The sequence below is a fragment of the Brachionichthys hirsutus genome, chromosome 8 (genome assembly GCF_040956055.1).
Source record: "Brachionichthys hirsutus isolate HB-005 chromosome 8, CSIRO-AGI_Bhir_v1, whole genome shotgun sequence".
In the NCBI taxonomy this organism is placed as follows: Eukaryota; Metazoa; Chordata; class Actinopteri; order Lophiiformes; family Brachionichthyidae; genus Brachionichthys; species Brachionichthys hirsutus.
The window spans coordinates 10,881,534-10,893,999 of NC_090904.1; the positions used below are offsets into that span (position 1 = coordinate 10,881,534).

General features: G+C 44.5%; 1 protein-coding gene across 1 annotated transcript in view; it reads right to left on the bottom strand.

The window, feature by feature from the left end:
• Positions 1–12,466, bottom strand: part of cntn4 (contactin 4) — a 69,486-nt gene that overhangs the window by 24,264 nt on the left and 32,756 nt on the right. The window contains exons 9-11 of the mRNA XM_068742127.1: positions 10,270–10,409; positions 6,564–6,693; positions 5,651–5,801 (exon numbers count right to left, since the gene is read on the bottom strand). Coding sequence (XP_068598228.1) covers positions 5,651–5,801; positions 6,564–6,693; positions 10,270–10,409 — 421 coding nt within the window. The remainder of the gene's footprint in view (positions 1–5,650; positions 5,802–6,563; positions 6,694–10,269; positions 10,410–12,466) is intronic.

Here is a 12,466-nt window from a genome sequence, read left to right on the forward strand (position 1 = left end):
GGTACGCGGATCCGTTCCGGAGTGTCTGACGGAGCAGATGGGCCCGTAAATGGAGATCACTCAGAGAGACATCTCTACATTTAGGTGACAGTGATATTTTATTTTGTCTTCCACTGTATCGGGGATATATAATATGCAAGAGGGACGGCGTTACAGTGGGTCATGACTGCAGCTGGAAACCGGCCATTCCGGCGATGTGTTGTTCCCTCTCCAGCCTAATGGGCTAATCAACATCCAGGCCACATCCAGATATCCTCCTGTGTCTTCTCGCATTAACTCAGTAAGCCACTCAAACAGTTATCATGTTGAGCCCGCAACTACAGCTCAGACTAACAGCCCCCACTTAAAGCCATAAACACACAAAGCAAATAATTTTCAAATTGCTCCGGGCACAAAATGAGTCAGAGAACATCCTGCAACAGTCATCTCTCCTGCTTACAGATTTCAGCACCTCCTTTGGCAAAAACAAAAAGCACCAATAAAAAGATGCATCAAAGCTCTGTTTCTGATATGAGATGAAAAACAAAATATTGGAGGAAGAAGAGAGAGACGTTCAGCCCAATTTCATGCCGGCATTTTGATTTTAAATCGGGCATTGCTTGGAATCTATTAATCCCATTAATGTGTCAAGCGGCTTGATATGGCCACTTTGGAATTGATGGTGTTTTCTTTATGGCAAAGTTTCATTCGCTAATGATAAACGTGAAATCATACATCAGCTCAAGCAATGACGGTTATTCTCATCCACCTTTAAATCATGCTTGAACAGTGACTCAATCCAATCCAATCCTCTCGTTTATAGCATGATAAATATAGCAAAATATATTAATAGTCAGATTCGCTTTCTCCTTGTAGGCCACTTTAGCACAGAAAGGACTGTATTTCTAAACTTTAAGTAAAAAATAAAAAAAATAAGTATTCTCTTTTCCAGGAGAGCATCCCAACTGCAAACATTACAAATTGGCATGGGATTTGCGCCACCCAGAGGACAGAAGGGCTTTGCAGGGTGATGATTAAAACTGGCGAGCCTGTTATTGATACCCATACACCAGGCATCAGTGATAGTGGTGATATGAGGCGCTTGTGTGTAGACCTGAGGATATTAAAAGGCAGCAAGTCACTCCGACTCTCGTCTGCTGACCCGACCGACCTCTGACACGCAGTGCAGAAGTACCTGCTGCTGTTCAGCCAGACTGCAGAGCATCTTTCCTCAGCCGCTCAGCTCTACACGCCACCAAAAATAAAATGTTCTGACTCATAAATACCATTTATTGGACTTTTAAATCTTTTTTTTTTATCGCAATGGATATATATAAAGTTCGAAAAACACAGTTGCCATTGCTTCTGGTGACGCCAGACGCTCACATCGACTCACATCACTAAGTGGGCAATGTGCAATTTATTTATCCACAGGGCATTTAAAATGAAACGTGTGTGTTTTAAAAGGTCATTGGGCCCAGGGTGACAGCTCTTTCCTTTGGTGGAGGTTTCATGCATGCCAGGTCCACCACACCAGCACCCATTGAAACTCAGCATGAGAGTTAACTCCTCCCCCTGAGTCAGTGGAGGTTTCTGCCCCTCTAGACCTTTGTGAATCTGGTGTTTAGGGATAACCCTTGGAATTAAGGTTGGATGAAAGGGGGAGAAACAAGAAGCACAAATAAATCCACTGCATTTTCTCCTCAGTCTATTCCTCACTTTTTGTCTGTCCGTCTTGTTGGTTCCGTGTTTCACCGTGGTGTAGCACAGCCCTCTATGGCGCAAAGTAGAAAATAGAGCTTAATATAACACGATAGGCTAGTCTGCCAAGAAGGCAGGTGACGGTCACATTCACATAAAAAATTGATTTTATGAAACTCGAACAATGACTGACACCATGAATGTTGTTATTTTTCAGCACAAATGCAGACAAGTTAGGGGGAAAAAAGGTCCAAATAAATGACCCAATATTTGGGAGGCAGGTGAATTCTTTAGCGCCCCATTGTGTTTGTTTGCATCCTGTCTTCGTGCTGCGGGACTGCAAACCTTTAACAGTCTAAAACCACTAATATAGAGCTGGTCAAGTAATGAACAGGTGTTACCTTGGTAACACTTACCATGATAAGAAAATGTTTGCCATAGCTAACACCAGTGCACCAATTTACTCTGTAGTAGTCTGTGACATAAAATCACTGGAGAAACTGAAAGCGTCAGAATCATAAAAGTACTCTCAGCTCCTTAAAATCGCCTGTTAAAGGACATAAAAAAAGCACTGAAGCTCATTTCTGGGGGAAACATAAGGTACCAAATAAACCATTATAGCACCTTAAGGAAGCATTAGTCTCGTTCCAGGCCCTATAGGGTGATCAAATAACCGTTTCTTCTCACATTCAATTCACAAACATTCCGAGCTCACAGTTTATAGAAGCACAGACAGCTCACTCTATTACTGATTCCCAATCGTTCTCAGCAAATGTGAAATGTTTGAAGAATTCTGGATTCCAAAATTGTGTTTATGCATGTCTCAAATGTGAATATCATTAGCTGGCTCTGTTCCGAGCTCAGAGTGCTAAGTGCCAATTCTTGAAACTGAAACACTTTATTAGATAGGACTCCAATCCAGGACCTTTTATTCAATTCATTGAATTATTTGGGATTTTGGGGGATTTTCAATCAATAAATTGATAAATAAAACATTCTTCATGCAGTTTTCATTGTCCCGCGTTGTGCACTTGCGGACAGAACAGAGGCCCAACGGAAGCCATTTGGACTTGGCAGTAGCTTACCAGGTGTGCTTTATTCTTGGAGCGCCATTTCCCTTCAGCAATTATAACACAACACATAAAGGAGCACATTCTGCTTCCTGAGGAAATCTAGCTATACCTACCGGCATTTACATTTACTGCCTGTCTAAATAAATCATACGGTACAAAAAGCATTACATTTGGACCACGTTGACACCTTAAACCTCTTTAGATGTTTGCCCTTTAGGACTGGGCTTACTCGCTGTGTGGTGAACCTTTGACTAGCACTCGACTGACAGGACAGCTAATCCAAAGATAAAGAGGACAAAAGAAGTGTCCTATTGTCTTGACTAAAATGAAATTATCAGGCTTCCTCCTTGTGATGACACGAGGCGACGCCTATGTGCCACGCGTCTGAGGAAATGCTGCTGCATTCGAGCATCTGAGAAAAAAAGCGGGGGGGGGGGGAGATTTGTCCCCGCCACACCCAGAGCACTTTAAAGTCTTGCACTCAGGGGTAAATACCTTCTTCAAAAGACTCTATGATCCTGCGCAAATATTTGAATGGCTGCCAAGCCGATAAATACTCAAGGTCTTTAAAAGATGGCGTTTAATGCAGGGGGGGGGGGGGGGGGGGGGGGGCAGCGGGACGTCAGCACATCCTGCGCCGGCTCGTGAGAAGACATTTGACTGAGTGCGTCCAATAAGAGAAGCCTAACAAACTTCTCTTTGCTAGTGACATATTGAAATGCCGCTCCTTTTCGGTTCCTCTCCATGGCCGACAAGGCCCACTTACACGCTCACCACCAAGACCTGCTCCGCTCTGCGCTCTCAGCTGCTTTGTTTCGGCTGATGTCATCTAAACCTCGTCCCTGCAGGGTTGTCTGGGGTAGATAAGGGCCCCTCCGCAACACCCCCCCCCTCGCTTCGGCTATTCCTCTGATGAAATAAACGGGGGGGCTGCTGCTATGAAGATGGATTACCCAGCCGGTGACACTGGTTCCCTTTCCACCAAAGCCACGGTAGTGTGCTAACGCAATTAAGGCAATTCATCTTCGACAAAAAAGGCGTTCACAGCTTTCGTCTTATGAATTTGCACCTTTCTTTTCAGGTGCATAACTAAGCAGAGCTGTGCAGACATGCAAGCGTTACACAATGAAACTCTATATACATGTTAAATACATAGAGAAACGGCAAAAGAAAGTTAACAAGGAAGAACTGCTGCACGTGTGTTCACGATGCAGGCGATGTGTGAAACCAGTGCGATGAATAAATCGTCCCCAAAAAAAATCACATCACACTGTTGATGCACATGTTGAAGGCAAATCAACCCAAACGATGAATTCAAATCAAAATGAGTCCGGCCGTGGGGAGGCGGAGGTGTGCGGCGGAGGCGCTCAGGCCGAGTGAAGGGCACCGGGAGCAGAACCACTATGCAAAGTCCCCGCCACTTTGTTTGACAAGCAACAACACTGCTTTGTGTATATGCAAAGGATGGCAAGACGCTGTGCACACAGCACCGCTGTCAGAGCGGAGCCACGCCAGAGCAGCGGCTGACCCCTGTCTGCGGCGAGGCTTCAAACGCCGGCAGAATTGATCGTGATCGGCCTCCATTCCTCAGACATTTGGAAACAAGTCAGAAGTTGAATGACCAAAAAAAAAAAAAAGTACTTGATTAGAAGTGAATTTATTCCCAGGGTCGTTTCACTACCTATAAAGATCACCTCTGAAGTTCGACCCTAATTTCCTCTCATAATGCCAGTGTGGACGAGTCATCGGGCTAAACCAGCCCTAATCCATCGCACTTGCCAATCAGAGGCGGAATACGAAGACGGCGAGTTTAACTTCCACTTTAAAAAGCTTCGAGATGCGACTTTAAATAAAAGCATAGTTGTGAGCACATTGCGGTAATGAGCAGTCTTTCTACCGCAGCACAACAAGACTAAAATATTCTCTACGGTAGCGGAATAGCACGGCGGCAGCGAGGAATCTCGCGCTGGAGCAGATGTCTTGTGCAGCCACGCCTCATGCAGAGGGTAATCACAGCGACTCCACGACGGCAGCCTTGTTGCTGCTTCAGCCAAGGGCAATAAAATAGTCTGACGTTTCAAACGCGGTCCTGCAAACGCAGCAGAGCTGAGGGTTCAGTAAGCATCGCACGATCATCCGTCCATCCATCCATTGATCGAACTGCCATATTTGATGCATTTGGAGTCAACATGTGCCGTCCTCTGCTGTACCTTCTTAACACAATGGCTTTTATTTAAAATGGAAAAAGTTTTTTTTTCCCTGTGCAAAAGAAATGTCCATGTCGACGTCGCAACGTTTTGGAAACGATCCTTGTCCAGAGGGATTTGAAATTGTGCAGTTAGCAGAGCAGCTTTGCAAAATCAACTCCACAGTAGTGGTTCGGCAAATTTACATTGGAGAATTGCTCATGAACTCAACAGAGAACAAAGAAAAAAAAAGGACAATTTAAAATGTGTTATTTTGTCCATAGTCCATGTTTGCATGTACAAATTAGGCTGGAACCTCGATAAGACCCCGAAAACAGATTTGCCGCGTAAATCATCGGGCAAAATGCTAATTTGCCATTTCAGGCTAATGCCATTTTTTGCGTAAATGGGTCTGTGGAGAATTTTAAGTGTCCAAATGACAACAAGACTTGCCATAGTTAATTAATGTCATATTTTTTTCTGCGTGGTACCACGTGGGCCACATCGCATTGGGTGACGACTTCATCAAAATTTTACACGAGGCGTTAGGTCTGGAAGCAGCGCGTGCTGTTGAGCATAAAATGGTCGGGTATTAACAAGGCCTCAAGGGAACCATTACAGACTGAAAGTAATGAGAACACATGCAATGAGAACCCCCTCGGCCCCCCCCTCATATAATAGGGGGGGGGTAAAATCTGAATAAAACGTCACCTGCTACATTCACGGAGTGGTTCGCTGCCCTTCCGCCAAGAGACCACACCCCAGGGAGACATCTTGGGCTTGCACTCGACGAGCGCGTCTCCTCCTACCTTCACCAGCGTCTGGCTCCTCAGTTGGTTGTGAGAGAAATCTGGGGCAACAGCTGAAACACGAGCAGCATATTAAAATCCAGACTTTACAACACATCTCTTCTTCCTCCTCTGTTTATTTGTCTGATACTTTGCTGAATGACTTTTGATAAATACGTTGCATCCTCACCATGGATTATTCTAGAACTGGATTAGGCTCTTTATGAATAGGATAGTCAGACATCAAAGCGAAACGAATCCCTGTCCTAACATGCTGTCATCGAGGAGATCAGTGGAACTCGATTATTCTCAGTACACATTGATCATGGCTCCCAGTACAGAAGAACGTTCCCTGGCTGTGAACCACTTCAGAAACCAGCGGATTCAGTCCCCCATCTCTTCTGAAAGCGCCACCTTGAGTTTGACCAGCAAACTCGACTCCTGTGGAGCCTGATTCCTATCGGGAACACGATCAGGATGAGCCATGTTGGGGAATGAATAGTGAATGAGCACTGCCGCCAGCCGGGTATAGAGTGGAGAGTGACAGTCTTGACAGGGCAGGTGGGCGAGGCTAGTGAACAGAGCGGCTCCGGCATCCATCACTGTCAGCCAGATGCATTCATCTGATAATTAATGCCTTGCAATTAGCGGCCAATAAGAGCGAGGCTGTAGGTCAGTCTGGCAGCATCGAGTAGAGGAATACGATGAGACCCAATTTGACGCCGACGCTCATGGCGCTGTACAGATGCGTGCTATCAATGTCCATAAAATACCCCCCCCCCCCCCTCGCAAATACTCCCACACACACACAGACACACACCAAAGCAGCGTCTTACCTATAACTCTGAGCTCCGCGTTGGAGTAGACTTCTCCGTGCTTATTCCCAGCCACACATTGGTACATTCCCGTGTCGGACAAGGTCAGGCGGCTGATTGACAGCGCCCCATTCGCCACCTGGATCCGCTCCTATGGACATAGAGACACATGCCTTTAATATGGCCTGGGTCCCAGAGCCCATTTACATCAAACAGCCAGCCAGCGGGGCAGTGAATTATGGTCTGGAAGTGACAGACGTGGCAATAAATCTAGGTTTTCATCACTAATGGAGGGAAAGGCTTGGGTGGATGGAGGCAGGCGAGCAGAAAATGCCCCTAATCAATCTGCATGTTTATGAGAGTGAAATAAAACCGTGCCCTATTTATATCTCCGACTGCACCACAGGGCCCGTTTCCCCTTCCGCACGTGGATGGGATGGGAATGGACGGAATATCAGAACATCTGGGGTAGGATGCTTTGTGAAAATGGCTTTTCTGATAGCAAACGCCACATACATACTAAGTGCTGTTTACACGGTCAAGCTGCACTTCCTCTTCATCATTTTTCCCATTCCTGAAGGAGAAGCCTTGCTCCTCACTGAGCCATCAAATTAAGATCAACCTCAGGACGGATGGCTCTGATGAACTCCAAACTCCACGACTGGATCAGCGCACAAGTTTGACGTTTTATTCTCAATCATAACTTCATCTCTCTGAACGTGGGATCGCACACCGCTCCTTCCTCACAGCGGGGAATCCTCCCACAGTTTTTCTACATCTCTGTGCCACCGTGTCAAACTCCTCCTCCTCGTGCCCTTCATCTCCTGTGTTTTCCTTGGGCTCATCCGTAACATCATTAGAACACATTTCCATGGGGGTTGTCGGAGAAGCCTGAACTCCGGTTGCAGGAGATTAAGGTACCACCACATGAAAAGAGAGACCGTCTTTACTGCAACATCATAAACTAATCCCGCATTTGAGCAAATGGCTCTGGAAGCGTAGGGGCGAATATCCCTGCTGGCGCTGGGAAGCGAATGGTGGCGTATATCAATCTGTGCGAGGGAAGCACTCCCGTTTATGGCCGTGATTAATTAACCATGATGTTCCTCTGAAATCAGCAGTTTTTCATGCGGGGACCTGGGTGACCGTCTGCTCGCCTTATGGTGAAGGAAAGTGATTGGCAATGTAATTTTCCAACAACACTGGGCTCAGGTGATGTAAGACATGTAAGGAAAAATAAATTTACGGCATCAAGAAATGACAGTTATAGATTAGAATCATGAGCTTAGTGGGTTTGACTTGATGGCTACAGGTATGTTTAATCAAATTACTGCCTATGGGAAGCTTTGTGGAGCACAAAAACACATTTCCACTGAAACTACAGCTGCAAATGTTAAACCACAATCAGGAGAAGAAGAATAAAGACAAAACAGTCCCTTCTCTTCCTCTTCAGTAGCAAGAAACACATTTTGATCTGACAAGTTCGGAGAGGAAAATTTCACCACAGGTTGTAACAAAAAGAAATTATTATTGCTCGCCAGGGTAGAACAAAGAACTCCGCTCATTCCACTCGCAAATATTGGATTAATCGACTCTACCATGCCTGAGTGAGAAAGAACTCAGATTAGACACGAGCTAAGCTCAACGGTGGCTTTTGCAAAAATCAAGAACAAAAGCTCAGAGTGCAGCTTGTATTTTCCAACTCAGGATGAATGAACAGTAAAAAGCAGGGAAAGCACTGACTTTCCCATCCGAAGCAGGTGCAGAGGGGCCGTTTTAACATCGAGGCCGTGAAAGGAGTAACGTCGACTCGGCGTGGGACCTTCATTAGAGGAAGCACGAGAGACAGTAGGATTCCTCGAGCATTGTGACACGGAATAATTGAACTCGGCAGCACGAACCACAAACCCTTAACGATCCCGAGCATCGTACAAGTCTGGCGTTCCTCACAGAGATGACCCACAACAACTTGCATGCTGTTGTGTTTACACTCTGAATCAGTGATCGACTTCGTTTGCTCAAAAGTGAGGCAACCGTCAGCGGAAATAAGTTGCAGTGAACTATAGGATCAGAAAGGTCTCAATTGATTGGCTGCAATAAATAACAACAAATGGTGCATCCTCTCCCCGGCGCTCCTTACATCATTGACCTTTCCCTCTTCCACTCATTAAGCCTCTGTGGTTAATGGTGGCATTTCAAACAATGCAACACCTTTGCTGATTAATCCATTCACCCATCCATACGGAATATATTCATTTATTACTTCTGTGAGGGGGAAAAATACGAAGCCCCACACAATAATTATAATCTTTAATTATACAAGCATTGCTTTGTGTAGTCCTCCCCACCCCTCTCCAAATTTAATGGTGATTCTAAAAAAAACAGTTCTGTTTGCAATAAAATGTGTTTGGTTCAGGAGAAGGAGAAAGATCCATATACCAAAAGGAAAACGTATTTGATAATGCAGAATGAACCGGAAATTGCCCTGAATCTATTTTTAAGAAACAAACAAATATGTTTTTTTGTGTGTGTGTTTTCCCGACATAAAAACAGATGGATTGCCTTGTTTTCTAACAAACAAACATATTTCTGCCACCTCGTAGAGGACTTTGATAAAAATGTTAGCCATTGGCTAAACAGATTGCTGATTATTCTTCCCCGATAGCAAGCCAAATCGGTGCATGTGAGGAAAAGGCTAAGCTGTTCGGAGAGTCGCCTCGAGGAATCCAACAGCAGGCCGAGCTTATTCCAATGACACGTGTAACATTCAACCTTTTTTTTTTTTGGCATAATGAAGCAAATTAACATAATGTCTATTTATTTATCAGGTGTAAGCTGTGCTCCAACGTCTGATCAATCTTTTCCAAACAATATAATGAAAGATTCAGGTGCAATAATCCAATATAGTGACGTGAATCTTTTTCTTTTTTTTGTGTAAATGCCAACAACAGATTTCAGTCCGACGCACAGGTAAGCCGGACGGAGACGCCGTGGGCTCATCTCTCAACGTTGTGTCCCTAATGGGACTTGAGAAGAGAGCTGAAATGAAAATAGGATATACAGTGTTCATATGGAGCAATCTCCCTTTCTTCTTCTTTGGTGGCACAGGATTAATAAGTGCACTTGGCGAGGAGCGATTTAACAGGAGATTAGAGTAGCTTTTACATCACTGAGCTTTCTAGACGAGCATGAAATACTTGGTCTGGCACAAAAAAACAGCATAAACTGTAATTCCCTTGAAATAAATGCTGTTTTTCAGAAATGAATAATATAAGGAGGCATGGTGCTGTAATGAAGAAGACAATATTGCATTGTAATTAGTCACTTAAGATGCAACAAACAACACAATAAAACTATGAAAGTACATAATGTACATGGTTACTCTCATTCCTCATGCAGCAGTATGCAAGAAACAGGTGTCAAAGATTGGAACTTTGGAATTGAAGATTCATCTTTTTATTTATTTTTTTTCTTCTAAAGCTACGGATCTATAGATCCAGAAGAATCCACCATTACTGAAAGGGTGCGCCTTGTGACTAACTTCTAAACTAACAATGACATAACTCTGAATCTAATTGTTAAAGGTTTGTTTTCATGGTTAAGGAATCTAAAAATATAGATGAAATAAATGTACAATATCTTTTTGGGTCTGAGGGGCTTGGCGGAGGTCTGCGCTCTCCCAGTGCTTTTCTAGTCTACAGAAGCAAAGGCTCTCGGCAGATCTCACCTCTGCAGACTCCAGGTTGTCTCCATTTTTCATCCACCTGTAAGAAGGCTTTGGCTTCCCCGTGGCTTTGCACTCCCACACCAACGAGTCATCGATGAGCTTCTGGGCATCCTGAGGTTTCTCAATGAGGTGAGGAGGGGCTGGGAACATTGAAAATGGGAGCGTTAACTGCAGTTGTTAGCCAAGGATGTAAGGGATTGGGAAATCGACAAAACCAATTTAGAGTTCCCAGCTTCGGCTTAATTTACTGAATCGAAATCGACTGTCCGACTGACGGTCGATCGGGAAGAAAAATCAGATTAAATACATTTATACATTAATCGAAGTTATAATTACAGTGAGTTCAGAGCAATTAACCGCATTAGCGTGACGCTATTTCTGTTTGTATTTGTGACTACTGGTACTACTCGGTGGATTTCAATTGGAGTTGCATTTTCTTTTGTAACAATGATCACAGTAACTCTCATGATCACACGCTACCATTTCATTTTCGCCGGTTTGATTGAGGGACATTTATTCGATGCTAAATTTGACTAGAAGACCAGTCAGCAGCGAGCAGCAGCAGCTTGCAAGTCTATACCTGGAAATTTAGCGATGTGGCGTCGAACCCTGCACTTATTTATTTTACTTAACGGTGAATTATCACTGACGTTCTCCTTTTTAAGACTTCGTTCAGATTCCTGGTGTGAATTTAGCAGAACTAGAGTTATGAAAACCAAATCCATACTTGTTAGGGTGGCCGCCGCCGGTGCCCCCCCCCACCCTAACTAAAGCTGCAGAACTCTAAAGTGTAATGCTTTACACATTCTGGACGATGTGCAGGTCGAGCCACTATCATCCTACATCACACAAGGCCAGTGGCGGGACAAGAGTAATGGCTGCCTGCACGTTTTCCATTGCATAGACCTGACCCAACGGCACTTTCAAGGACTGACCTTTGAGGAGGCTTTTTAGTGCCAGTTCAAATCCTCCTCTAATTGGCCTCTGCCAGATATAACGTTTGTGCGGATTACAACCTCAGAATGGTTGCACGTGGGCGTTCAGAGATGCGTCTGGCAGGGCTCCAACATCACAAAACAGCCCAGTGATCGAAGAAACCCATGATCACACGTCACACCTTACTCTGAAGTGAAATAGCGGCATGGAGTAAACTGAAGTCATTAGCTTTCAACTAGCAGGGAGAAAGTTCCTTTGACTGAAAGCTGCTGTGCATCCTGTTATGAAGCGAAAGATTGATTCATAAACCTCTAGATTCTACAAGAACCTTTATCGTGACACCTTAGTCTATGTTAGAGATCACACTGTCTTTGTCACTTTTGGTGCCTTTGACCTTTCTGGAGAAACGCTTTTTTCCGTTGAACTCAACAAATATTTTTGTCAACACACTAGGAAAAGAAAAAAAAAAGCTATCCTCCATCGGAGTCCTGCCAGGCCGCACCCGCGGCATCTGCTAGGCCTCAGTGTTGTCCATCGCTCTGCGCCACACCTGCAGAGACCTTATAGACTCTCAGTCAACACCTTCCAAATGAAAGCCGGCAGCCCACAACGGGCCAAAACGAGCACGCAATCAGAGCAAACAGCAAGCGTCCGCAGCCGGAGAAGAGATGGGAATTTTCCCCATGTAAGCGAAAATCAGTCTGTAATAGTTGAGTCTACAGGAAGACAAATGTGAATACGAACGGAGTAAACGAACCTGTCAGAGCTTTGCATTGGCTTCCCGTCCAGGGAACATCCGGATGCCCATTTCTTTCCAGCTTTTCATTCGGTGAGGAGGATTAAACAACACGAGTGACCTCTATTTAGACCAAGCCACAGTTTGAAAGTGTTTCAAAAGACAGAACTAATTCATTTAAAAGCACCTCGAGCTTAAAACCAAAACTGAGCCTCTGAAGCTTCGGCACAGTGAATGAATTTCAGGTTCATCAAGACAAGGTTGAAAACTCGATTGTTTTATTTTCATTCATCTCTTTACTTAATCTTTATTTTAGAGAGATATAAGACAATACATTTTTGGGATCTCAGCACACCAACTGCATCATCCAAAATAAATGCTTCATTTCTGCTCTTCTTTTCACCGTGGCCTGTTTGGAAGCACGAAAGGTGCCCTTATTGATTCCACCATTGGCTTACGCCGCTGACGAATGTCTCAAAGGTTTAGTTCAAAATAAGATTACTGATTTATATTACCTGCCTGCAG